Below are 24453 nucleotides of genomic sequence, written 5' to 3'. Positions count from 1 at the left end.
GGTGCAGTGTTCTCATGACCCCTAGCTTGTGCTCCAGTGGGTGGTGGGAATCGAACAGTAGGTATTGGTCTGTGTGTGTGGGTTTTCTGTAAACACCAATCTGCAGGCTCCTGTCCTCTTCAACAGAAGTGTTTTCTCCCGTTTGGTGGGCTTGACGACAACGTTGCCCTGTGTATCATCAGCTTAAATGTTTTAATGTGGAAATCAGATTTTCATAAACATGTTCAATGAAATGAGCAAACAGACTCCAATAATATTCATGACTATTAATTAATAATGATCATAATGGTTATTAATAACAATCCGTAAAACAGAGTTAAACTGTAAAACATTTTGTTGAAAATAAAAATGACAAAATATAAATGTAAAGAAAACAAATGAACATAACTTATTTTGAGAATTATGACACAGGAAGTGAGGCAGAGAAGTGGCAGCGAGGGTCATGCTTTATTGTGAAATATAAAAGTTTTTATATTCAGAGCGTCAAATATTTATTAATGACAAAACTTAAACTGATTTTACAAAACAAAACGTAGAAAACAGACTGAAAACGAAGTAAACAGGAAGGAGGTCATATCCAAACAGGGTGGGGCTACAATACGTGGGCGGGGTTATGTACGTGGGCGGGGTTGTAGTATGATTCTATAAACTTAAACATTTCTTAATAGAACTTTATACATAGAAACTTTTTTAAAATTTGATCTTTTTTAAAGTTTCGTTACTTAAAACATAAAAAAATATTTCAGGAAGGTTATTGAGTATTGATCAGCTCTCATCCCCAGAACCTCTGTCTGCCAGCGGGTGGAGTCGGTGCTGGCGCCTCCTCAGGCGGAGGCTGCAGGTTGAAGATGGAACCCGCCGCCTCCACCGTGAAGATGAAGTACATGTTGGCGGCCATCATGGCAAGACTCGGCAGGAAGCAGAGTCCGAAACCGAAACCGCGGATGGAGCTGCCGAACGCCGCTGCCACCCAGTAAACCAGCCTGGAGACACAAAACAAACGCACCTTTCCTCACTGTTTACATGGAGCGAATGAAACGATTGGCCGAGCCTCTCTCAGTAAGTCACATGTGACTTATTGATCATCGAGCCGTTAACTTGCTGCTTTTTAAAATCTCACCGTCCAAACGCGAAGACGACGGTCAGCAGAGGGACGAGCTTCAACTGCTCCTGGCTCAGGTACATCGCCATGACGACCAGCTGCAGGAAGTAGATCAGGAACAGGGAGGCGGAGTCAGAGACAAAGTTGCGGTGGACGCTGACCTCATGAAGCTCCGCCCCTTTCACATCCTCATCAAACAGGGGCCGCATCACACCTGACCTGAGCCGACTGACCCCCAGAACCAGCCAACCTGAGAGACAGACAGGTGAGAGAGAGACAGACTATATTATATGTTGTATGTATGATGCTTTGTCAATATTGTTGTTACACATTCATGCCAATAAAGCTAATTTGAGAGAGAGACAGAGACAGGTGAGAGAGAGAGACAGGTGAGTCAGACAGGTGTGTGAGAGAGAGAGACACACACACACACACAGGTGAGAGAGAGTCAGGTAGACATAGACCGGTCCATACTTCTGTAAGAACATCCTGCAGGTACAGAGAAAGACACCAAATAACCTGTGCAGAGCAGAGCTCGGCCAAAACCCCCTCTCACTAAAAATACCGAAAAGATCACTTAAATTTTATAATCACTTAAAATCAGTTAACCCCCAGACATATCATCACAAAGCCCTAACATACCAGGAGCTGAGTCCCCTGAGCCAGCTGGTCCTGAGGCTCTCTGCAGTAACAAGTCCCCAACAGCCTCAGGACAGCAACGCTAACTCAAGCAGACCAAACCAAATTATCAGCAAGCAGAAAGAAACAACCAAAACACAAAGTAAATTCCAAAGTTATCTGACCCTAAAAAGACAATTCACACTGTCAAATTACCTGAGTACAATAAAATGTCCCAAACTAAGAAAAATGTTGACAACATCCAGACTGAGTGAACACAGCCTGGCCATAGAAAAGGGTCGACACAGACAGAGCAGGCTACCACAAGAGGAGAGACTCTGCTGCCAGTGTGACAGGGGACAGGTAGAGACAGAGGACAGGTAGAGACTGAGCTGAACTTTCTAACCTCATGCCCCAAATATAAAACACTAAGACAACACTTTGAAAACATTTCCTAAGACAGGAGGAAACAGACAGGTGGGAGACAGGGGAAAGACAAACAGGTGAGAGAGACAGACAGGTGAGAGAAAGACAGACAGGTGGGAGACAGGTGAGAAAGAGACAGAGGTGAGAGAGAGACAGACAGATGGGAGACAGGGGAAAGACAAACAGGTGAGAGAGACAGACAGGTTGGAGAGACAAACAGGTGAGTCAGACAGGTGAGAGAGACAGACAGGTAGGAGACGGGAGAGAGACAAACAGGTGAGAGACGGGGGAGACAAACAGGTGAGAAAGAGACAAACAGGTGAGAGAGAGACAGACAGGTGAGAGACAGACAGGTGAGTCAGACAGGTGATAGAGAGACAAACAGGTGAGAAAGAGACAGACAGGTGAGAGAAAGACAGACAGGTGGGAGACAGGTGAGAGACAAACAGACAGGTGAGAGAGAGACAAACAGGTGAGAGAGAGACAGACAGGTGAGAGAGAGACAGACAGGTGAGAGACAGACAGGTGAGTCAGACAGGTGATAGAGAGACAAACAGGTGAGAAAGAGACAGACAGGTGAGAGAAAGACAGACAGGTGGGAGACAGGTGAGAGACAAACAGACAGGTGAGAGAGAGACAAACAGGTGAGAGGTGAGTCAGACAGGTGAGAGAAAGAAACAGAGAGGTGAGAGACAGACAGGTGAGAGAGAGACAGAGAGGTGAGAGACAGACAGGTGAGAGACAGGGGAGACAAACAGGTGAGAAAGAGACAAACAGGTGAGTCAGACAGGTGAGAGAGAGAGAGGTGAGAGACAGACAGGGAGAGAGAGATATACAGGTGAACCAGACAGGTGAGAGACACAAACAGGTGTGAGACAGGAGAGAGACAGACAGGTGTGAGACAGACAGGTGTGAGACAGGAGAGAGACAGAGAGGTGAGAGAGAGAGACAGAGAGAGGTGAGACACTCACCCAGGACGATGGCGCAGCGGCGAACACGGAGCAGCGTAGAGTGTAGACGAGTCTAAGGGGGGCGCCATCCAGCAGGGGGGCATCAAATGGCAGGAAGACAAACCCCCCCACACCAGGAAGGGGAAGATGAGTGCTGACGTCATCAGGGACACGCCCATCTTCAGGACATCCCTGCTGGGACAGCACCGCCCACCTGAGAGAGAGACAGGTTAAACCCTGCCCACCTGAGAGAGAGAGAAATTAAACCCCGCCCACCTGAGAGAGAGACAGGTATATTTACATAAAGCAGGAGTCGTGTCCTTGGTCCACTCGTACTGGTAGCCATGTTGGTTGTAGTCCTGGGGGACTCCTCGGGGACCCAGGAAGGGACTCTTCTCTGACTCCATTTCCCAGAGTGCCTCACTGTCTCTGGGTAAGGATGGGGACTGCAGGACGGTCACTGTTGGACTAAACACCTGAGCTGCTTTCTCGGGCAGGGGATTCTCCACAGGCTCCGCCTCCAGGTGTATCAACAGCCCCGCCCCCTCCTCTTCACCCCCTCCCCTTCCCTTCTTCTGTCCCTCTGCCGTCAGTTCTCTCTCGCTTTCTGTGCAGCTCGCCGCCTCGTGTCCAGAAACATCTGACCTCATGCTCATCCTGTCACCTCCACCTGTCTGTCTGTCTCCGCGCCACAGCAACGTGCTGGACTCCATGGGGGCCGACCTCGCCGGCCCGTCCTCTCCCTCACTCTGTCTGGTCTTCTTCACCCCGTCTTCCTCCATCTTGGTACTTCTTGTCAGGAGTTGGGCGCCTTCTGGCCGATGGTCTGTCAGCAGAGACATGTCCGTCTGGTCTTGTTCACCCCGCCGTCCTCCACTGATTGTTCGAAGCTGCTGACCTGTGACACCTGATACCTGTGAGGAGAGGACGACAGGCAGCGAAGGCAATCAAACCGTGGTCACGGAGGTCACTGAGGTCACGTGCTACGTGGTTAAACCTTTAGCTTATCAGACGTGGACACCTTCGGGACCACCTGGGGATGTGACCTCCGTCTGACCCTGACTCACCTGATCTCAGACCAGGACCTGTTTCAGAAACAGCTTCAGGGATTGATCCACTCATCTGATCTCCGGCTCTGAGACTGAAACCCTGAGTTTCACCTCACCTGTCAGGTGAGTGCAGCCGTTCGGAAATCCCGCCCACTTTAAACCTGAACAACAGTGTGTTCTCCTGTGACCACAAACGTGTCGCGTTATTAACCTTCCCCTGCTGTTCTCCCGAGTCTGTGATGACTCAGAGGAGCTCAGGTTCCCACTGGCCAAACTCTTTTAGACTCTGAGGCTCCACAGAAAACCAGGCAGCCTGAAACTAAAGCTGAGCCCAGGCTAAGTGACCCGGCAGGCCTGAGGGCCGCAGGGCCGAGCGCAAAACTGCAGGTCTCATTTCAAATGTTACGGGGCAGCTGGCGTCCTTATTGGACAGCTAAACTATTCTGTCGAACTGGAACAAGCCCCGGGTTTTCTTTAGGACTGCTGACTCAGTTTTTAAAGCCCCACAAACTGTGAAAGATTTCTTCAGTTTCACCACCATCAGGGTCTCCCCTCCTGAGCCCAGTCCCTGTCCCCTGTTTGAACCGGTGACCTTCTCTGCTTCACACGAGACTGGGGTTTGATGAAACTTCCCCTCCTCCACTTGTTAAGGAGGTTTTTTCCACTAGAGGACCATCTGTTCTGTCCTCGGGGTTTAAACATGCAGCAGTGCTTTAATTAAAAAACCCGGTCTGGATCCTGCAGAGTTCAGGCCTGTCTCCAACTGTGTGTCCCAGTATTCCTGAGGTTTTCCGGTCTGGGTTTGAACCCTGCAGAGCACCGAGTCAGCTCTGCTAACAGGTTTTATATCTTTGCAGCACCTGGTTGCGTTTGACACAGGGGACCACGAGATCCTGACCTCTCGTTTGGGGCGCCGGGTGGGCATCGAGGCCGAAGCACTCACACGGTTCAGGTCCTATGTGGTGACTCTGTGTCCTCCTCTGTCCTGTGGGGCCCCTCAGGGCTCAGTTTCAGGACCTCTGCTCTCTTCCTTTGCTCCCGCTTGGTTCCATATTTGGGAAGCTGCTGTGTCGTTCACTGTTACGCAGACGATGGTCGGATCTACGTGGACCTGTCGGGCTGTAACTCGAGTGCCTGGACAGCTCTGACCTTTTGAAGTCTTAGCGAAGGGAACAGAAGAGATGTTTTCGGTGGCTCCACTGGGACCCCCTTGTCGATCTGGGTTCGTTGACTTAGTACATCAGGCCTAGGGGGTTAAAGTCGACTCTGACCTTCAGCTCCACAGACACATCAAGGCCGTGGTTAAATTGAGCTTTTCATACAGAGCAGGTCTCGACCGAACAACAACAAATAAAGGCAGATCCTCCGAGGCAGCTGTGTGAGACGGCGGAAACGCCGCTGCACGTCTCGAACTGGAACGCTACAGGATCCGTTTTAAAAGGATTTATTTGCTTCTAAATGGTGTCGCCCCCCCACCCGTCCGTGGGTCAGCTGATCGGCTGCAGGCTCCCTGTCCTCGGCCCCTCAGACAGCTGAAGTGACTTGTTGTTTCTTGCGTTCGATGGATTTCACATCTGTTCTTTTGCTCTCTGAAGAAAGACTGATAACAATTATAATGATCAGCTGTCTGATCACGTGTCAGCTGCTGGAAAAGCTACAGGTGAGCCTGCAGGTCCGGTTAGCCCCGCCCACTATCCGTGACGTCTTTATAACTTAAACAGAAGTGACGTTTTGTCAGATTAAACCTGCCCAGTCGAAAAAACTCTAGACTTTAAAGGCGGCAGATTATCTGTTCTGAACGGCCCCGTGCTAACGTGCTAACATGCTAACATGCTAACAGCGCCGGACTCTGACGTCAGACTGAAACTAACCTTCAGACTAAAGTCCGACAGGAAACTGAGATTAAAGTGAAGATTAACTCACGCGACGCTCCGAGCCTCCTCTTCTTCTTCTTCTTCTTCTTCTTCTTCTTCTTCTTCTTCTTCTTCTTCTTCTTCTTCTTCTTCTTCTTCTTCTTCTTCTTCTTCTTCTTCTTCTTCTTCTTCTTCTTCTTCTTCTTCTTCTTCTTCTTCTTCTTCTTCTTCTTCTTCTTCTTCTTCTTCTTCTTCTTCTTCTTCTTCTTCTTCTTCTTCTTCTTCTTCTTCTTCTCTCTTCGTCCTGTTCTGTTTCTGCTTGTTGTTCCCAAACTCCGGAAGTTCCGCTCAGCTTCAGGTGCGGTCACGTCAGGTGAGTTAAAGGGAACGTGCTCTTAAAGGGAAGCTGAAACATCCGGCCGATAAATATTCAGCAGTAACTAATACTCAGCTTAAATACTGCTGTTAGTACAAGTACTGCGGGGCTGGCTGATAAAACCGAAACCATAATTATCAGGATCTAAACTTATTTTTTATTGAATCGGATTTGTAAAGATTCACAGTTTGGTATCACGTGTCTGTGGTCGTCATCACGTTTACCCAAGTACTTAAGTACAAATTAGATGTACTTGTACGTTACTTGAATACTTTCTCCTTCTGCTCCGTCTCAGAGGGAGATGTAATACTTTTTACTTCACTACATTTATCTGACAGCTTCAGTTACTTTACAAAGTCAGATTTTTACACACAAACACATGAAGAGTATAAAATACGTTTAGCCTAGTTATAAATTTTTTATAATTATTACGTTTATATATAATTATTAAGTTCATATGTAATTATTAAGTTTATATATAATGATTAAGTTTATATAATTGAGTTCATATATAATTATTAAGTTCATATATAATTATTAAGTTTATATATAATTATTAAGTTCATATATAATGATTAAGTTTATATATAATTATTAAGTTCATATATAATTATTAAGTTCATATATAATGATTAAGTTTATAAATAATTATTAAGTTCATATAATGATTAAGTTTATAATAATTATTAAGTTCATATATAATGATTAAGTTTATATATAATTATTAAGTTTATATATAATGATTAGTTATATATAATTATTAAATTTATATAATTATTAAGTTTATATAATTATTAAGTTCAGTCAATTATTATTCCTCATTATACCCAGAGTGACTCCTTCACAATGTTTGTTCTGTCAGTCCAAACCTCAAAATGAATATACAGTATCTCACAAAGTGAGTCCAGCCTCACATCTCTGTAACTATGGGATTCTATCTTTTCATGTTTCAACGCTGAAGAAATGACCCTTTGCTCCAGTGTAAAGTAGTGAGTGTGTAAATCTGCTGTCCCCTCAAAATAACACATCACACAGCCATAGTGACATACTGTAAATACACAAAAATAATCAAAAAGACAATCAATTCAGTTTTATTTATAAAATGCCAAATCACAGCAACAGTTATCTCGTGTCTCTTTTCATAAAGAGACACGAGATAACTGCACAATATCCACACAGACAGTAAAGGTGATGCTGCTACAGACTGACTGAATAACGGTACAGATATTTACAGTGTTACTGATTATAATAACAATAAAATAACTGCAGCAGAGCGCGGGAGCAGCAACACGGGGGCAGCAGGTGACTCGCCGCCGCAGAGATGATCAGCAGTTTCCAGTCAGTGAACTAAAAGGGGCGGCTGTAGAAACTGTTGGACTTTTCATAACAAAACATCAAATACTAATAGTTTAATACTACATTAAATATACTGTCTTTTTTTTAGTGTTTGAGTAAAAATACTCAAACATGTTTCTAATAAAAACACAGACTTTTACTACTTTATACTTTGAAACTTCTAGTGGAGAAATATTTATTTAGGGTATCTGTACTATTACTAAAGTACAGGATCTGTGTACTTTGTCCACCACTGAGTATTTGTCAGGTTTTTTAAACCAGAAAGAACATTTACATCTACGTTTAAAATACTGCTGTTAGTACAAGTACTGCAGTACTATCTGCTAAATGTACATACTGAAAGGGAGAGGAGGAGGTGCAGAAGGAGAGGAGGAGGTGCAAAAGGAGAGGAGGAGGCAGAGAAGGAGAGGAGGAGGTGCAGAAGGAGAGGAGGAGGCAGAGAAGGAGAGGAGAAGGTCCAGAAGGAGAGGAGGAGGTGGTGAAGGAGAGGAGGAGGCAGAGAGGGAGAGGAGGAGGTGCAGAAGGAGAGGAGGAGGCAGAGAAGGAGAGGAGGAGGTCCAGAAGGAGAGGAGGAGGTGGTGAAGGAGAGGAGGAGGCAGAGAAGGAGAAGAGGAAGCAGAGCAGGAGACAAGGAAGCAGAGAAGGAGAAGAGAAGGTGGTGAAGGGGAGGAGGAGGCAGAGAAGGAGAGGAGGAGGTGCAAAAGGAGAGGAGGAGGCAGAGAAGGAGAGGAGGAGGTCCAGAAGGAGAGGAGGAGGTGGTGAAGGAGAGGAGGAGGCAGAGAAGAGGAAGCAGAGCAGGAGACAAGGAAGCAGAGAAGGAGAAGAGAAGGTGGTGAAGGGGAGGAGGAGGCAGAGAAGGAGAGGAGGAGGTGCAAAAGGAGAGGAGGAGGCAGAGAAGGAGAGGAGGAGGTCCAGAAGGAGAGGAGGAGGTGCAGAAGGAGAGGAGGAGGCAGAGAAGGAGAGGAGGAGGTCCAGAAGGAGAGGAGGAGGTGGTGAGGAGAGGAGGCAGAGAAGGAGAAGAGGAAGCAGAGCAGGAGACGAGGAAGCAGAGAAGGAGAGGAGAAGGTGGTGAAGGGGAGGAGGAGGCAGAGAAGGAGAGGAGGAGGTGCAAAAGGAGAGGAGGAGGCAGAGAAGGAGAGGAGGAGGTCCAGAAGGAGAGGAGGAGGTGCAGAAGGAGAGGAGGAGGCAGAGAAGGAGAGGAGGAGGTCCAGAAGGAGAGGAGGAGGTGGTGAAGGAGAGGAGGAGGCAGAGAAGGAGAAGAGGAAGCAGAGCAGGAGACGAGGAAGCAGAGAAGGAGAGGAGAAGGTGGTGAAGGGGAGGAGGAGGCAGAGAAGGAGAGGAGGAGGTGCAAAAGGAGAGGAGGAGGCAGAGAAGGAGAGGAGGAGGTCCAGAAGGAGAGGAGGAGGTGCAGAAGGAGAGGAGGAGGCAGAGAAGGAGAGGAGGAGGTCCAGAAGGAGAGGAGGAGGTGGTGAAGGAGAGGAGGAGGCAGAGAAGGAGAAGAGAAGGTGGTGAAGGGGAGGAGGCAGAGAAGGAGAGGAGGAGGTGCAAAAGGAGAGGAGGAGGCAGAGAAGGAGAGGAAGCAGAGAAGGAGAGGAGGAGGCAGAGAAGGAGGTAGAGAAGGAGAGGAGGAGGCGGTGAAGGAAAGGAGGAAGCAGAGGAGGAGGTGGTGAAGGAGAGGAGGAGGTGCAGATGGAGAGGAGGAGGCAGAGAAGGAGAGGAGGTGCAGAAGGAGAGGAGGAGGCAGAGAAGGAGGCAAAGAAGGAGAGGAGGAGGCGGTGAAGGAGAGGAGGAGGCGGTGAAGGAGAGGAGGAAGCGGAGGAGGAGGTGGTGAAGGAGAGGAGGAGGTGCAGAAGGAGAGGAGGAGGCAGAGAAGGAGAGGAGGAGAAGGAGACAGTGCTCTCTTTGTGTGTCTCAGTTCGAGCAGCTGCAGTCTGAATGTGCCGGGCAGCACCAGCCACCACTGTCTCCATCTACGGTACTGTTGGATGTCTTGTTCCTATGATCAACCTCCGACCTCTTAAAGGCGCCGCTCCTCTTGACATCATTGCTCAATAATCGATCTGCTGTATTGATCTTTGACGTCGCCAGCGGTCGTTCTCTCACGTTAACTCGCCATCACAGATCAATAATCTCTTTTATTGATCGTCACATTCAGTTTAACAGAAAACATCATGTTTCCTGCTGCGTCACTGCGTGGCGATCATGAGACACAGGCGAGGAGACACAAGGGGGGAGACACGGGTGAGGAAACACAGGGGGGGAGACACGGGCAAGGAAACACAGGGGGGGAGACACGGGCGAGGAAACACAGGCGAGGAGACACAAGGGGGGAGACATGAGGGGAGACACAGGGGAGGAGACACGGGTGAGGAGACACGGGTAAGGAGACACGGGTGAGGAGATATTGGTGAGGAGATACGGGCGAGGAGACACAGGGGAGGAGACACAGGGAGGAGACATGGGTAAGGAGATACAGGTGAGGAGACATGGGTGAGGAGATATGGGTGAGGAGATACGGGCGAGGAGACACAGGGGAGGAGACACAGGGAGGAGACACGGGTAAGGAGACACAGGTGAGGAGACATGGGTGAGGAGATACGGGTGAGGAGACATGGGTGAGGAGATATGGGTGAGGAGATACGGGCGAGGAGACACAGGGGAGGAGACACAGGGAGGAGACATGGGTAAGGAGATACAGGTGAGGAGACATGGGTGAGGAGATATGGGTGAGGAGATACGGGCGAGGAGACACAGGGGAGGAGACACAGGGAGGAGACATGGGTAAGGAGATACAGGTGAGGAGACATGGGTGAGGAGATATGGGTGAGGAGATACGGGCGAGGAGACACAGGGGAGGAGACACAGGGAGGAGACACGGGTAAGGAGACACAGGTGAGGAGACATGGGTGAGGAGATACGGGTGAGGAGACATGGGTGAGGAGATATGGGTGAGGAGATACGGACGAGGAGACACAGGGGAGGAGACACAGGGAGGAGACATGGGTAAGGAGATACAGGTGAGGAGACATGGGTGAGGAGATATGGGTGAGGAGATACGGGCGAGGAGACACAGGGGAGGAGACACAGGGAGGGGACATGGGTAAGGAGATACAGGTGAGGAGACATGGGTGAGGAGATATGGGTGAGGAGACACAGGGGAGGAGACACAGGGAGGAGACACAGGTAAGGAGACACGGGAGGAGACACAGGGTGGAGACACGGGTGAGGAGACACGGGTGAGGAGACACAGGGGGGAGACACGGATGAGGAGACACAGGGGAGGAGATACGGGCAAGGAGACACGTGGAGGAGAAATGGGGGAGACATGGGCGAGGAGACATATGGGGGAGACATGGTGGAGGAGACGGGTATACTAATTAGTACTAATACAAACAGGTACTGCAGTATACTAATATACATGTGTAGTGTACTAATACACACATGAGAATGTGAATGGGACAATAAATAATAAGACTTTGTGTAAGTGATCAGCTTCATGTCTTCTTTTCAGTCTCTGTATCTGAGTAATGTGTAGTACTGTGTAGTACTGTGTAGTATTACTGCAGTAGGAGCACCATTATTTGACAGACAGACGGAGTGACGTCACTGATCAGTTTGCATCGATCACGTTATCGTTTGGTTCTCTGCTGCTTCTTTGTGTTTCGGTTATGAAGCGGGAGGTTCGCTTTTTATTCACACGGGCGCTCTCCGTGGTGGGCGGGGTCAGTTTTCGGGTGTTCCACGTCACACAGCAGCGTGTACCGGCTGCTTAATCCGTTCTGCACATGCGCAGAAGTGGTCATGGCATTCAGAAGGTTACCCTATATGTGCCTGCAGAAAATGAAAACTGAATATTTGAAATCATCCATCAGTTATCTCCGCCCGCCCGCCGGCCCGCCTGGAGAGGAAAAAAAAAAGGTAAATTCTTCTGATCATTGATCTCAGCTCTGCTGATCAGAACCACTTTGTTCAGGTCGCCTCCCGCCTCATTGTGAACAGGCACATCTGTGGCTTCCACAGTTCATTGACGCTGTCCGGAGCACTCACGTGACCCTCCTGCTGCTCTCTGATTCGCTGTTGCGTAGGCTACCACGTGAGACTGACACGTTGTCATAGAGACTGACTCCACCCATACCGCCGCGTCACCGCCCCGGTGTAAAAGACAAGCGCTCCCTGGCCATAGTCCGTGGCAGATGCTGGTGGGCGGGACTTGTGGTGCGTGCGATGAGGGGGTTGGCTGAGCGCGGCAGCAGCGGGCCGTGCTGTGATTGGTCAGAAGTAGAGAGCGGGGCTGTCAGTCAGAGAGACGCCCCGCCCCTGGGCTCAGACTGCGGACTGCTCCGGGACCAGAACCCAACACTCCGCCGGATACGGATTAATTCCTCTTTAGTTTGTGCTGAGGTGATCGATCAGCTGTGATCGGTTTGATTAGTCGGAGGGGATGTCCCGGCTGCTGGAGAGCAGGAGACAGGACAGGATGAAGGAAATCAACGTAAAGGTGAGTTCAGCGGAGAAAAGAAAGAAAAAGAAACGGGCTTTGGGGCGCGTGCACGCTCACTTTAATAATCGATAATACTAGTTATTGATGCGCGAGGAGCGACCGGACAGTCTGGATGTGATCGATCAGAAACAGACCAACTCCGTCTCACTTTTTGTCGGGTCCGCTTTGTCCGCGCGCTCACATCTGGACCACACCGACCGGGTCTGTTCCGTTACTGCAGATGTTGGGGAGCTTATCGATAGTTCTAATAGATGATCGATCAGTGATCGGGAACGTGCGGGAGCGGCTTGTGTGTGAACAGACTGCTGAAGTTGGCAGAGCTCAGAAACGGGAAACACTTTTTTTTCTTTCAGTTCAGACTGAAAAAACGGTTTGATGCGTTTAAACGGCGGAGCGGGTCCGTGCGGGTCCGTGCGGGTCCGTGCGGGTCGGACTGTGTAGGTGTGTGTGTTCCCCGTGTACATGTTCACTGTGACTTTCAGCGTGTTTCAGCGTGTTTCGGTGTGTTTCGGTGTGGGTCCGTTAGCAGCAGCGTGGCCGCTTTGTCCTGCAGGAGGAAACGAGTGGGGGGAGGGGCGGCGCGCGAGTGTGTGTGTTCAGACAGGAAGTGTCGGTCAGGAGTGAAGGTGGATGTTTGACCTCTGACCTCTGATCTGACTGTAAACACTGAGAACATCTCTCCTCTCATGTTTTCATCTCTTCTCTCATGTTGTCCTTTCTTCTCCTATCATGTCTTCATCTCTTCTCCTCGCATGTCTTCATCTCTTCTTCATCTCTTCTCCTCTCATGTTGTCATCTCTTCTCTTCTCATGTTTTCGTCTCTTCTCTCATGTCTTCGTCTCTTCTTCATCTCATGTCTTCCTGTCTCTTCATCTCATGTCTTCCTGTCTCTTCATCTCATGTCTTCCTATCTCTTCTCCTCTCATGTCTTCATCTCTTCTCCTCTCATGTTGTCATCTCTTCTCTTCGCATGTTTTCATCTCTTCTCTCATGTCTTCATCTCTTCTTCATCTCATGTCTTCAGCTCTTCTTCATCTCTTCTCCTCTCATGTCTTCATCTCTTCTTCATCTCATGTCTTCAGCTCTTCTCTCATGTCGTCATCTCTTCTTCATCTCTTCTCCTCATGTTTTCGTCTCTTCTCTCATGTCTTCATCTCTTCTTCATCTCATGTCTTCCTGTCTCTTCATCTCATGACTTCCTATCTCTTCTCTTCGCATGTTTTCATCTCTTCTCTCATGTCTTCATCTATTCTTCATCTCATGTCTTCATCTCTTCTTCATCTCATGTCTTCAGCTCTTCTCTCATGTCGTCATCTCTTCTTCATCTCTTCTCCTCATGTTTTCGTCTCTTCTCTCATGTCTTCATCTATTCTTCATCTCATGTCTTCCTGTCTCTTCATCTCATGACTTCCTATCTCTTCTCTTCGCATGTTTTCATCTCTTCTCTCATGTCTTCATCTATTCTTCATCTCATGTCTTCAGCTCTTCTCTCATGTCGTCATCTCTTCTTCATCTCTTCTCCTCTCATGTTGTCATCTCTTCTTCATCTCTTCTCTCATGTTTTCGTCTCTTCTTCATCTCATGTCTTCATCTCTTCTCCTCTCATGTCTTCATCTCTTCTCCTCTCATGTCTTCATCTCTTCTTCATCTCATGTCTTCATCTCTTCTCCTCTCATGTCTTCATCTCTCCTCTCATGTTGTCATCTCTTCTCCTCTCATGTCTTCATCTCTTCTCCTCTCATGTCTTCATCTCTTCTCCTCTCATGTTTTCATCTCTTCTTCATCTCATGTCTTCAGCTCTTCTTCATCTCTTCTCCTCTCATGTTGTCATCTCTTCTCCTCTTATGTTGTCATCTCTTCTCTCATGTTGTCATCTCTTCTCCTCTCGTGTCTTCATCTCTTCTTCATCTCTTCTCCTCTCATGTCTTCATCTCTTCTTCATCTCTTCTCCTCTCATGTCTTCATCTCTTCTCCTCTCATGTCTTCATCTCTTCATGTCTTCTCCTCTCATGTCTTCATGTCTTCTCCTCTCATGTCTTCATCTCTTCTCCTCTCAAGTCGTCATCTCTTCTTCATCTCTTCTCCTCTCATATTTTCATCTCTTCTCTCATGTCTTCATCTCTTTTCCTCTCATGTTTTCATCTCTTTTCCTCTCATGTCTTCATCTCTTCTTCATCTCATGTCTTCATCTCTTCTCTTCTCATGTCGTCATCTCAACTCCTCTCATGTCTTCATCTCTTCTTCATCTCTTCTCCTCTCATGTCTTCATCTCTTATTCATCTCATGTCTTCATCTCTTCGCCTCTCATATTTTCATCTCTTCTCATGTCTTCATCTCTTCGCCTCTCATGTTTTCATCTCTTCTCTCATGTCTTCATCTCTTCTTCATCTCATATCTTCATCTCTTCTCCTCTCATGTCGTCATCTCTTCTCCTCTCATGTCTTCATCTCTTCTTCATCTCTTCTCCTCTCATGTCTTCAGTAGTAATAGTACAATATAGAAATACTCTATGAAGTGTTTTACATTCAGGTACAGTATTCCTCTCTGAAAGTGAAGTTTAAAGTAGCAGGACATGTTACTAGCACCGGAGTACACGTTACTGCAGCTGCAGGTTCTCATTATTGTCATTTTTCTGTTCTTTATTGTTCCAAGTGTCTGAAACTGCTCCTTGTTCTTTACTTTCCTAGCAGAGAAGCTCAGCAGAAGACCAGCGCCATTTGTTTTCACTGATTTCACTTGAAAAAGGACTGAAAGTTTATTAAAATCGTTGCTTCGAGGCTGTAGATTGTTATTTTGTGTGTTTTAGAATGAAAACAGTTTCAGTCTGTTCTGAACCACAAAAATTCTGAAATAATCAAATTTTTCTGAGTGTCTGTTGTGCCGAGTGTGTTGTCTGTTACCGTGGTGAGGAGTTAACCTTATTAAACAGACCCAGCAGCAGCAGTTAGTTATGAACCAGAAAGCTGAGGGGAGGCTGACCAATCACTGACTGAGGGGGGGTGGCGGTCGGACACAGAGCCTCCTGAACCCTCAGCGTCGGTACAGAGTTATCCTGGAGTTTGAGTCATCAGTCTGATCATTCTGATAACCTGATGGCAGCTGATCAGACATCAGATGTGAAACGTCAGAGAGTCAGGTTTCATGATGTCTGTCTGTGAGGTCTACTGGCTCCAGGTTTCTGTCTCTTTTCACCCCCCCCCCCCAGCAGACAGAGGTCCCTTTATTTCTCACCATCACTGACTTCTTTATTTATTGATCAGCTGACTGTCACCAGATCACTGAACTTGTTTTGGACCATTTAGAGACTAAATCTGTGTCAGTTACTGATCAATACAGAGACTCAAATTGTGATTATCTTTAAAAAGTACATAAACAGACTGAGATGATGAATCTAACATTAACTACCTGTTCCACTGAACATATCATCAGACATCTTGTTTTGTCTAAAACACAACATATTTCAGTTCACTGTGATGTAAAGCGTCTAGATCTCCGTCCATCGTGCAATCACGTTGACTCACTAACAGAAACTGTCTTTGCAGACACTTCCTCTTCCTGCTCCTCCCAGCTGTGAGCAGAAGTTAATGTGAACAACAGAACAGAAAGAAGAAGTTTAGACCCACACAGGCCGACAGACAGACATATATATATATATACATATATATTTATGAAAACATATTGTAACTTTAATGAAATACATATAATCAAAGAAACATCTTGTATAAATACGACAGGATTAAGGTTAAAAGAAGTCAGTAAAAACAAGTTTTAAGAGCTGTTTTGTTTTTATGTTCAGCTGTAGATGAAAAGTGTTCAGAAAGCTTTAGCTTCCTGCTGTCCCGGTGTGGTCAAAATAACTCTGATCAATGTGTTATCTGATCAGCAGTAAACCGTGACGTTTTACTTCACACAGGTGTTTTTTTATGCAGGCAAACCCAAAATGAAGGTACCAGCATTTCTGTGACGTTTATGTCTTTCTTCAGTTAACATGGTCGATATTTGGCATCGGCGAGCTGTGACATCACTTCTTTGTCACAGAGGGAAACGTACCTGTATGTGACAGTTGGTGTCCATGTTTGATTTGGTACCAGAACATGTGACAGTTGGCGTCCATGTTTGATTTGGTACATGAACACATGACAGTTGGCGTCCATGTTTGATTTGGAACCAGAACACGTGACAGTTGGCGTCCATGTTTGATTTGGTACATGAACACGTGACAGTTGGCGTCCATGTTTGATTTGGAACCAGAACACGTGACAGTTGGCGTCCATGTTTGATTTGGTACATGAACACGTGACAGTTGGCGTCCATGTTTGATTTGGAACCAGAACATGTGACAGTTGGCGTCCATGTTTGATTTGGTACATGAACACGTGACAGTTGGCGTCCATGTTTGATTTGGTACATGAACACGTGACAGTTGGCGTCCATGTTTGATTTGGTACATGAACACGTGACAGTTGGTGTCCATGTTTGATTTGGTACCAGAACACGTGACAGTTGGCGTCCATGTTTGATTTGGTACATGAACACGTGACAGTTGGCGTCCATGTTTGATTTGGTACATGAACATGTGACAGTTGGCGTCCATGTTTGATTTGGTACATGAACACGTGACAGTTGGCGTCCATGTTTGATTTGGAACCAGAACACGTGACAGTTGGCGTCCATGTTTGATTTGGTACATGAACACATGACAGTTGGCGTCCATGTTTGATTTGGAACCAGAACATGTGACAGTTGGCGTCCATGTTTATTTTGGTACATGAACACGTGACAGTTGGCGTCCATGTTTGATTTGGAACCAGAACACGTGACAGTTGGCGTCCATGTTTGATTTGGTACATGAACACATGACAGTTGGCGTCCATGTTTGATTTGGAACCAGAACACGTGACAGTTGGCGTCCATGTTTGATTTGGTACATGAACACGTGACAGTTGGCGTCCATGTTTGATTTGGTACATGAACACGTGACAGTTGGCGTCCATGTTTGATTTGGAACCAGAACATGTGACAGTTGGCGTCCATGTTTGATTTGGTACATGAACACGTGTCAGTTGGCGTCCATGTTTGATTTGGAACCAGAACATGTGACAGTTGGCGTCCATGTTTGATTTGGTACATGAACACGTGACAGTTGGCGTCCATGTTTGATTTGGAACCAGAACACGTGACAGTTGGCGTCCATGTTTGATTTGGTACATGAACACGTGACAGTTGGCGTCCATGTTTGATTTGGTACATGAACACGTGACAGTTGGCGTCCATGTTTGATTTGGTACCAGAACACGTGACAGTTGGCGTCCATGTTTGATTTGGAACCAGAACACGTGACAGTTGGCGTCCATGTTTGATTTGGTACCAGAACACGTGACAGTTGGCGTCCATGTTTGATTTGGAACCAGAACACGTGACAGTTGGCGTCCATGTTTGATTTGGTACCAGAACACGTGACAGTTGGCGTCCATGTTTGATTTGGTACATGAACACGTGACAGTTGGCGTCCATGTTTGATTTGGTACCTGAACACGTGACAGTTGGCGTCCATGTTTGATTTGGTACATGAACACGTGACAGTTGGCGTCCATGTTCGATTTGGTACATGAACACGTGACAGTTGGCGTCCATGTTTGATTTGGTACCAGAACACGTGACAGTTGGCGTCCATGTTTGATTTGGTACCAGAACACGTGACAGTTGGCGTCCATGTTTGAATTGGTTCAGTGTTTCAGTGACTTGGTTTACTGTCAGAGACTAAAACATCTGGCGGTCTTCCTCTGACGTTTTCAGCTCGTCTTCAGCTTTGGACCAAACGAACTGTGTGGAATATTCTAAAGTTTATCTGAAGCTTCATCAGTCGGAGTTGCAGATGTGTTGATAATTAGTCTGTACTCGTGTTTCTGTCTTTTCACTGCAGCAATAAGGAAACTCTGTTCATGGAAACAAAAGAGGAAGTTTTATGCTGAGAAGTCAGAAGATCTTCTGTCAAGCAGCTCGAGTCTCAGATTTCCTTCATGATGTGTTGATGTCCAGTCTGTTCAAACTGTGATTGTAATGTTCACACAGTTACTGTGGGTTGATTATTTAAACATCAGCCTCAGAGAGGCAGAATGACTAGAGGTACACCCACACATAAAAACAGGAAGTGGAGTTTGACTCATCTTTTTCTCACCCTGTGGTTGTGATGTCAGCTTTAATTTTACTTCCTGTGCATGATGTCATCACAGTCTGTGCGGGATCATCATCATCATCATCATCACTGATGTTTGCACGTGGAAATTTAATTAACCCAACATGTACGTAGTATTTCTTCATTGATTTTACAGTAAAGCTTTATGTTTACAACAGATGTTTCATTGTGTTGAAATGACTCATTTACTGATGCAGGTCCAAATATTTATTTTTGTTGTCTCATAAAAGTTCATATTAAATGTGAACAGCTGGTTGATGGTTAACTAACATTATCAGTTACTGACGGTCTCTGAGGGCTTTGATTGGCTGTCATGTGTCCATGTTGTCATTGCTCAGACAGGTGTGATCAGGTGAAAGATCAGTTTCTTGATAAATTTCTAGCCATGATAGAAGCTTGATGGTCAAATGTGCTTTTATTGTCTCTGAGTGTAGAAACAGCGTAATGAATGTGACGATAACCACACAGACCACATAACAGGTTGATTTTCTGACCACTTCACTTTGTTTCTAACTAATCACGTTTGTTATATGCGTTACCCATGAGCCTCAGCCATCATTAAAAGACTTTACTGTGCAGATTGTTTGTTGTTTTCTCTTTAGCCTCCACCAGCTGTCAGCAGAGCAAATAACAGAGCCTGAAGCTGTATGATTGGATGGTTTTTCCAAAATGCACCTTGGAGGTCGTAGTTAACTTCTACCTTAAAGTCCACACAACCAAATATTTCTTAGTTCGCCGAGTCCGTCCAACAGATGTCCCTAAAGATGCGTATTAAATGAGTCTGTCCACCGCTTCGGTCCAGTTAATAATATGATATAATAACAGCTAACACTAAAGCTAGACCTTCACAGCTGTGTATCTTTCAATTAATTTTTATTCTGAATCTCAGTGTTCAGTTCAGAGGTCGGAGGTCATCCTGCTGATGGGGCTGATGGTCCCTGTAGTCTCTATCTGGACTACAGCTCCCATGAGGCCATGCTGCTTCTGCTGGGTCCTGAAGCAGAGTGTCTGTCTGTTTGTAGGATGGCCTTCATTTATAATTCATACCAACACCAGCGTGCCCCTGAGTAAGGCACCTGAGACAGCCAATCAGATAGGAGCTTCTGTCCGACCTCCACAGTCTGATGTGAAAAGTCTGTAGCAGAGTTACTGTCGGATTCTGATTTACATCATCAGAAGGAGAACATCATTTAATGAAACATTGAAACACATGATGCTGCAACTGCAACCATCGGCCCACCATCGGCCACCATCGGCCCTCTATGGGTCCACCATTGGCCCACCATCAGCCACCATCGGCCCACCATCGGCCCTCTATGGGTCCACCATTGGCCCACCATCAGCCACCATCGGCCCACCATTGGCCCACCATCAGCCACCATCGGCCACCATAGGCCCTCTATGGGTCCACCATTGGCCCACCATCAGCCACCATCGGCCACCATCGGCCCTCTATGGGTCCACCATTGGCCCACCATCAGCCACCATCGGCCCACCATCGGCCCTCTATGGGTCCACCATTGGCCCACCATCAGCCACCATCGGCCCACCATCGGCCCTCTATGGGTCCACCATTGGCCCACCATCAGCCACCATCGGCCCACTATGGGTCCACCATTGGCCCACCATCAGCCACCATCGGCCCACCATCGGCCCTCTATGGGTCCACCATTGGCCCACCATCAGCCACCATCGGCCCACCATCGGCACTCTATGGGTCCACCATTGGCCCACCATCGGCCCTCTATGGGTTCACCATTGGCCCACCATCAGCCACCATCAGCCCACTATGGGTCCACCATTGGCCCACCATCGGTCACCATCAGCCCCGTGGAGGCAGACCCCTCAGTGTTTAGAGGCCTTCTGTCAGTTCATGGCTCAGATATAACAGAACAGAAAAGATGTCTAGCTGCTAAAACTGGACACATTTGAACAGCATCAGGTCAGAATCAAACCTCTGCTGTTCCTTAGAGCTGCTGCACTAAAATGTTCAAGTGTACAATCTGTATGAAGCTGAAGGCACGTCGGATCAGTGAGTAGTCATCTCTGTCGGCTCAGAGTCCAGGGTCAGACATTCTGGAATAGACCCCTGGAAGCTGTCTGAACCTTTCTCAAGTTTCCCATGATGCCCTGCTGCTGGGCAGAGGCTGATTCAGCTCACAGTGAGGCACAGTGTTCGTCTTTGTGTGAACAAGATGACATGAAACACCAACCAGAGAGAGAGTGTGTGAATGTAAACATACTGACTGCACCCCCCCCACCCCCCTCCCCCGGCCTCAGGTATTAGACCGCCCCCCCCCATCCTCCCTCTGTTGAAAACCTGCTCTGTGTCTCTGTGATTGAACTCTTCATACTGAACACACCTGTGGTCATATGACAGATTCACCAGCTGTTTCAGTGAAGTGACAGGTTCAAAGTGGGAAAGAATTGTTCAGCTTTCATATAAAGAATAACTCACCTGTCTCTCTGTCTGCTTAGAAAAAGGAGAAGGAGCGTCTGAAGGAGCGAGAGAAGGAGGCGCGAGAGAGGGAGGCCAGGACCAGCAACGGCCACCTGTTCACTTCCCTGACTGTGTCCTCCACCACCCTGTGCTCCTCCTGCAACAGGAGCATCACCGCCAAGGAGGCGCTCAGCTGCCCAGGTAACAGATATACGACAAATATATACATAAACACACATACAGTGTGTACTGTCATGACATGAAGTATATGTACACACACAGTTTGGTGTTTCTTGGTCCTTGAAGCCGACCATAAAGCGGACCTTGAAGAGGTTGAACATAATGATGTCGGTACAAAGTCATGACGAAAATCAGTTTTTATCAGTCACTCATTAATCAGCACTTCCTGCTGAAGCTTCACAATAAAAGCCTTTCTGTGGTTAGCTTTTAATGTGAAACAGCAGCAGAACAGGATGGAAGTGATCAGCTGATCAACTTGTCATTGTGAACTAGTGATGTTGAAAAGGCGTTAAACCTCCAACGCGTCCTGTCTTGCTTGAACCTGTCTGCTGCTCTGCTTCACCGCCAGGAAACTAAACTCAGCCAACAGGAATTGAACGATGATGAAACGCTTGGACGTTAAAAACTGTTTCCATAAATCAGCAAAACGTGTGTGTTTAAAACAGATGGTGTTTTAATCTCCTGCACAATGAACAGATGTACCTCTTCAGATTAACACACAGCTGAGATCACTTTAACAGATCTCCCTGTGTGACACAATAGACTGACTCTAATATGTGTGTGTGTGTGTGTGTGTGTCAGTGTGTGGTGGGGGGGAGGGATCAGTGTGTGACCCTGTTGTCCTACATTGTGATTGGTTGCTGTGGATGAACCCTGAGAACTGGGTTGAGGGGAGACATGTGTCTTTTGTGTGTTGTGTGTTTGAAGCAGGTAAATGTTTTTTTCAGTGTTTAAGTAGAGAAATAATTAATTGATCTCTGACTGATGATCTGAGTGAAATATTTTTCAACAAGGAAACTGATTCATTAACTCAAAGATTTAATCTGAACTAAAGGTTTCTCTGAATGTTTCAAACTGAGTTTATAAAAAGATACAGACACACCCAACACACACACACACACACACACTGTGGTATTTATAACAGTGTGTTTTGGTTTAAAGTCATGACATCATCCTAACTGTGGAAAAAGTTTTTTATGATCGAGTGAATGTTTTCTGTTGGCCTTTTACGGATGTGTGCAGTGTGTATATAGTGTTGTGCAGTGTGTATATAGTGTTGTGTGTATATAGTGTTGTGCAGTGTGTATATAGTGTAGTGTGTATATAGTGTAGTGTGTATATAGTGTTGTGTAGTGTGTATATAGTGTTGTGTAGTGTGTATATAGTGTGTAGTGTGTATATGTAGTGTGTATATAGTGTTGTGTAGTGTGTATATAGTGTTGTGCAGTGTGTATATAGTGTAGTGTGTATATAGTTTAGTGTGTATATAGTTTAGTGTGTATATAGCTTAGTGTGTATATAGTGTAGTGTGTATATAGTGTAGTGTGTATAGTGTTGTGCAGTGTGTATATAGTGTAGTGTGTGTATAGTGTTGTGCAGTGTGTATAGTGTTGTGCATGTGTATATAGTGTTGTGCAGTGTGTATATAGTGTAGTGTGTATATAGTTTAGTGTGTATATAGTGTAGTGTGTATATAGTGTAGTGTGTATATAGTGTGTATATAGTGTAGTGTGTATATAGTTTAGTGTGTATATAGTGTAGTGTTATAGTGTAGTGTGTATATAGTGTTGTGCAGTGTGTATAGTTTAGTGTGTATATAGTTTAGTGTGTATATAGTGTTGTGTGTATATAGTGTTGTGCAGTGTGTATATAGTGTAGTGTGTTATAGTGTTGTGCAGTGTGTATATAGTGTTGTGCAGTGTGTATATAGTGTGTGCAGTGTGTATATAGTGTAGTGTGTATATAGTTTAGTGTGTATATAGTGTAGTGGTATATAGTGTGTATATAGTGTGTATATAGTGTAGTGTGTATATAGTGTTGTGCAGTGTGTATATAGTGTAGTGTGTATATAGTGTTGTGCAGTGTGTATATAGTTTAGTGTGTATATAGTTTAGTGTGTATATAGTTTAGTGTGTATATAGTGTTGTGCAGTGTGTATATAGTGTAGTGTGTATATAGTGTTGTGCAGTGTGTATATAGTGTTGTGCAGTGTGTATATAGTGTTGTGTGTATATAGTGTGTATATAGTGTTGTGCAGTGTGTATATAGTGCAGTGTGTATATAGTGTTGTGTGTATATAGTGCAGTGTGTATATAGTGTTGTGCAGTGTGTATATAGTGTTGTGTGTATATAGTGCAGTGTGTATATAGTGCAGTGTGTATATAGTGTTGTGCAGTGTGTATATAGTGTTGTGCAGTGTGTATATAGTGCAGTGTGTATATAGTGTTGTGCAGTGTGTATATAGTGTTGTGCAGTGTGTATATAGTGTAGTGTGTATATTGTGTAGTGTGTATATAGTGTTGTGCAGGTTGTATATAGTGTTGTGTGTATATAGTGCAGTGTGTATATAGTGCAGTGTGTATATAGTGTAGTGTGTATATAGTGCAGTGTGTATATAGTGTTGTGCAGTGTGTATATAGTGTAGTGTGTATATAGTGTTGTGCAGTGTGTATATAGTGTTGTGCAGTGTGTATATAGTGCAGTGTGTATATAGTGTTGTGCAGTGTGTATATAGTGTTGTGTAGTGTGTATATAGTGCAGTGTGTATATAGTGTTGTGCAGTGTGTATATAGTGTAGTGTGTATATAGTGTTGTGCAGTGTGTATATAGTGTTGTGTGTGTATATAGTTTAGTGTGTATATAGTGTTGTGCAGTGTGTATATAGTGTTGTGCAGTGTGTATATAGTGTAGTGTGTATATAGTGCAGTGTGTATATAGTGTTGTGCAGTGTGTATATAGTGTAGTGTGTATATAGTGTTGTGCAGTGTGTATATAGTGTAGTGTATATAGTGTTGTGCAGTGTGTATATAGTGTTGTGCAGTGTGTATATAGTGTTGTGTATATAGTGTTGTGCAGTGTGTATATAGTGTTGTGTGTATATAGTGTAGTGTGTATATAGTGCAGTGTGTATATAGTGCAGTGTGTATATAGTGCAGTGTGTGTATATAGTGTAGTGTGTATATAGTGCAGTGTGTATATAGTGCAGTGTGTATATAGTGTAGTGTGTATATAGTGTTGTGCAGTGTGTATATAGTGTAGTGTGTATATAGTGTTGTGCAGTGTGTATATGTAGTGTATATAGTGTTGTGCAGTGTGTATATAGTGTAGTGTGTATATAGTGTTGTGCAGTGTGTATATAGTGCAGTGTGTATATAGTGTTGTGCAGTGTGTATATAGTGCAGTGTGTATATAGTGTTGTGCAGTGTGTATATAGTGTAGTGTGTATAAAGTGTTGTGCAGTGTGTATATAGTGTAGTGTGTATATAGTGTTGTGCAGTGTGTATATAGTGTTGTGCAGTGTGTATATAGTGCAGTGTGTATATAGTGTAGTGTGTATATAGTGTTG

General features: G+C 45.8%; 1 protein-coding gene and 1 pseudogene across 1 annotated transcript in view; one reads left to right on the top strand and one right to left on the bottom strand.

Annotated features, from left to right (window-relative positions):
* Nucleotides 1-428: 428 nt before the first annotated feature.
* LOC119898370 lies at nt 429-6122 on the bottom strand (annotated as a pseudogene).
* Nucleotides 6123-12033: 5911 nt separating this feature from the next.
* Nucleotides 12034-24453, top strand: part of LOC119898249 (rho guanine nucleotide exchange factor 2-like) — a 37321-nt gene continuing 24901 nt past the window's right edge. Inside the window, exons 1-2 of the mRNA XM_038712437.1 lie at nt 12034-12228; nt 20906-21068. Coding sequence (XP_038568365.1) covers nt 12172-12228; nt 20906-21068 — 220 coding nt within the window. The 5' untranslated portion in view covers nt 12034-12171. The remainder of the gene's footprint in view (nt 12229-20905; nt 21069-24453) is intronic.

This window comes from Micropterus salmoides, unplaced genomic scaffold (assembly GCF_014851395.1).
Source record: "Micropterus salmoides isolate LMB-PRFRI ecotype aquatic unplaced genomic scaffold, ASM1485139v1 Ms_hic_scaffold_11, whole genome shotgun sequence".
In the NCBI taxonomy this organism is placed as follows: Eukaryota; Metazoa; Chordata; class Actinopteri; order Centrarchiformes; family Centrarchidae; genus Micropterus; species Micropterus salmoides.
Note: the sequence above shows the minus strand (reverse complement) of the source record. Positions and strands in the feature narration are given on the sequence as shown.